Source organism: Teleopsis dalmanni, chromosome 2 (genome assembly GCF_002237135.1).
Source record: "Teleopsis dalmanni isolate 2A chromosome 2, ASM223713v2, whole genome shotgun sequence".
Taxonomy (NCBI): Eukaryota; Metazoa; Arthropoda; class Insecta; order Diptera; family Diopsidae; genus Teleopsis; species Teleopsis dalmanni.
The window spans coordinates 116,566,075-116,570,026 of record NC_051847.1 but is presented as its reverse complement, the minus strand read 5'-3'; the positions used below and the strand labels follow the sequence as shown (position 1 = coordinate 116,570,026).

The 3,952-nt window shown below is 33.5% G+C and overlaps 1 protein-coding gene across 1 annotated transcript in view; it reads right to left on the bottom strand.

Annotated features, from left to right (window-relative positions):
• The window catches only part of LOC119680567 (beta carbonic anhydrase 1), an 11,361-nt gene extending 10,480 nt beyond the window's left edge, over positions 1 to 881 (bottom strand). Inside the window, exons 1-3 of the mRNA XM_038093462.1 lie at positions 771 to 881; positions 485 to 672; positions 19 to 324 (exon numbers count right to left, since the gene is read on the bottom strand). Of these exons, the coding sequence (XP_037949390.1) occupies positions 19 to 324; positions 485 to 672; positions 771 to 831 (555 nt within the window). The 5' untranslated portion in view covers positions 832 to 881. The remainder of the gene's footprint in view (positions 1 to 18; positions 325 to 484; positions 673 to 770) is intronic.
• Positions 882 to 3,952: the final 3,071 nt, after the last annotated feature.

Below are 3,952 nucleotides of genomic sequence, written 5' to 3'. Positions count from 1 at the left end.
GCGACTAAAGTAGTATATGTCGCCCGTGTAGATATCGAACCATAACGCGTGTATATGCAAATCATGCGATTCGAGACGTGCCTTCAGAAAACCATATGAGGCAATATTTGACATTTGTTCCAGTGTGTTAATTTGTGAAAGTTTGTCTTCAATAGCGAAGCTATTCTCAGGATCAATGTACGCAACAAACCGTCTGTGTGGTGACTCCGAACTGAACACTAATGGGTCCTTCATACCATTATTCTGCCAATTGAGAAATCTATCAAGGCTTGTGTTGGCATGTGTGCAAAGCCATGCACGCAATGGAGACAGCCGTCGATTGCGCTGCGAGAAAAAAAATTTCTAAATTATGCACAGTTCAAATACATTGAAATATATATCGGATGATAATGATGACTTAAGCGTATGGAGTGTACATGTATTGTATGTTTATTTTCAATGCAGGTGCTTACATGAAAGAAGTGAAAACATTTTATTTGCTCACTTTTGATGCAAAATCTGGATCTCTCAATTGATAAAGCAGGTTCATTGCCTTACAGTCGCTATGGCCACATACGATAATATGTCTTATATCGTTCACCACGCAACCCAATTCCAATGCGGCCGGTTCACAGCTGTAATGTTCATCTTGAAAATGTTGAGAATGTGGTATTAGATTTCCAGCATTACGCACTAGTAAAATATACAAAAAAATTATTTAAATTAAATTTTTCTCTTTGGTAATATTAACACATACATATCCTTGTATAAGCTTTATCTTGTCTACATACCTACAAACATATCGCCTACATGTGTATCAGTATATCTGGTCGGTATCATTCTACTGTCCATGCAAGTGAAAAAGACGGCCTTGGGCTGTAAATAATGTCAATGAAAATTGATGAAATATATACACACAATAAGAATATTATTAATGCATGTGTGTATATATGCTGATTATTTCGTGTGTTTATTATCTATAGAACTATAATTTTAGCTGCGAGATTACAAAAACAATTAAGAGTTCATTATATATGAAGCACTTCAAGTGATTGACAGAAGTATAAACGTAGATATATGTTCATTATTACTAGATAAAAAGTAAATAGTGATATATAGTATGTATACATAAACATTTATGGTACCAATTTATTGAATAAATGAGAGAATTGAAAGTGCTAAAGTAATTGTAAGATATTTACAAATAAAATACCACCAATAAATATAATAAACAAAGTTGAAAATTAAGGAAAAGGAGGTACGTTGCTTTTGTGGCTAGTTTAAAAGGAAAACATGCACGCTTTGATTAGGATCTAATTAATGTAAGAAACAACGGTAACAGTAAATAAAAGTTTTAATTAATTTGGATCATTGTGACTTCGTAATGAGGTATTTTATATCATGTTAACTGAAACATAGAGTAGAAAAAAAAGACAGTAATATTGGAAGTGAAGATGGGACGAAACGCGTTAGATTTCGCTCTCATAATTATTTAAAATGTACTAACAACCCATGGGAGACTAGCCAGATACTGGGAAACTCAAACCACATTGTTAATATTGGGAAACCCAAATCTGTCGTATAAGAATTTTTCGCTGGGATCCAGCAGCAGGTGACAGGTAAAGAAGCTGCATATTAAAGTACATGGTGAGATCGTCAAGTATAAGAACATCAAGAATTGGTCAAATGATCAGGTTCGTTGAACAAAAGTTTGTAGTAATACAATCTGTTACTCTACTATTTAAGTCTCGTTTCAGAAAATATAATATTAAAAATTTTTGACTACATATATGACAAAGGGTAAACGACCATGTGTCACCCGCAATTTATCTAGTAATGGATTCAGTGGGAAAAACAAGCTCACTTTATTATTAGAAGAGAACGGAACCTTTGATTGACTCTTTGTCGACTGCGATAACGATGCTTATAGTCCAAAGTTATAGCAAATATTCGTAGTGGTTATGCAGAAGTTTTAAGTAATAGATTTTTTATAAAGGATTCTCGAAGGAGTTCAGAGTTATTTAATGTGATTACCTGTCGCGAAGGTTTAACACCACTGGTGCTCTTAAAACGCATATCGGTATAAAGCATCAATAAACCACCCTCGGTGGGAACGAGGTTAATCCAATATCTTTGTTTGAAATTTGAAAATACAAATGAAAATTGAATGAAAGTAAATGAATACAATCATTCTATTTGCATATATACGGGTTTTAACCATAGCCACAACACACTTCCTTTAAGAAGCAGACATCTTTTACCCCAGCTTCCGTGGTACTAGATTTACACTTCTGATTAATTGTCGCAAGTGAAACTTATTCACTATAATTTATACTCAAAATACTAGAGGGTGGCTCCTAATGGATTTTAGTCGCTTCTTACAACAAGTGTACCTTGTTTCGGTAATATTCTAACCCCTATTCCGAAGATGGTGATTCTGGATGGAGAATTTCATTTTTCATTTTTTGTAAAATGTAAATTTCGCTATTAAATTTTGATTTCAGTAATCATTGTTAGAGGAAAATAAAAAACATCGGTGCAAAACAATTTTTAATTGTTTGATAATAAACAACACCCATCTTCATTCAATAAGAAATATACATATACAGGAGAGTAAATACAAAACTTGGAATTTAAAGAAGACTACAGTTAATATTGACGCGATGGAACGAAATTTCATCTAGAGAATACCCGGTACCATTAAAATAGAAGTAAAGCAGTATGAAATAAGAATGTTAAGTTTCTACTTTTGTGTGGAGGCACATAAATGAGGTCTTTTAAAATCAGATAGATTGACTTTTAATACAATGTGGTTTGAAAATTCGTATGAAAAAGAAATAATGGAAGGAAAAACAAAAAAGAAGATATGCAGTTTACTTAATACAGTCAAACTTTCATAACTCGAACTTTTATAACTCGAATTTTCTATAACTCGAACCAAAAACAGTGCACCAAGGTTTTAGAGAGCAAATTATATACAATTCTGCTTCCATAACTCGAACTTCTATAACTCGAATTTCTCTATATCTCGAACAAAAATTTTGTTCCGTGCCGATAGGAATATGAGTAAAGTGCATTCTACCTTCTGCTCAAAAAGTATCCGGATTTTTGTTAACTACTCCTTAAGTAATAGACCTTTTTCAAAATTTTTTTCTCGTTACGTTGGTACACTCTTTCTTGACATATGGTAGAAATTTGAGCGCCATCTGTCAATTTGTTTGTTTACAGCAGCTGTTATGTGAGACTACCTCAAGTGCATTTAGCGAATTTTACTATGGAAAATTCTTGTTGTACGCGATTTTATAATCAAACACGGCACCACTGTCATCGCTAAGGCACCATATTCGCCAGATCTGGCGCCGTGCGACTTTTTCCTGTTCCCGAAACTCAACGCTTCGTGGTAAGCGTTTTGAGTCGATTGAATCGGTAAAAGAGAATTCGCTGAAGGAACTAAAAGCCATACCTGCACGGACCTACAAAACTGGAATGAAAGATCGAGTTAACCGTTGGCATATGTGTATCGCTTCAAAAGGAGCATATTTTGAAGGAGATAAAATAAATTTGAAATAAAATTTAAATTTGTGTGTTTTATTTACAAATTCCGAGTACTTTTTGAGCAGAAGGTATAAGTCGAATTTTTGTTCTAAGTAAAAATTCATTTTGCTGTTAGGGGAAATCCCTTTTTCCAAATCAAATGTTTAATTTTTTCTTTCTTATGTTGTTTCGTTGTGCAAATACCAGTCGCTGGCAGCGTGGTTTAAAGTAAATAAAATAACTTCCAATGCTTCTCTTAACGATTATATTGAGCTTAACAATGAAATTTGTACATCAAGTTTTCCTACAGATGAAGATATATACAGATGAAGATATTTTTGAGCACTATAGCTCTAAATTACTGGATCAAATTCTAAACGCGACGGAAAGTGATGATGAGGGTTCGGTGGATGAAAATGTTTATCAGCTTTCTAAGAAT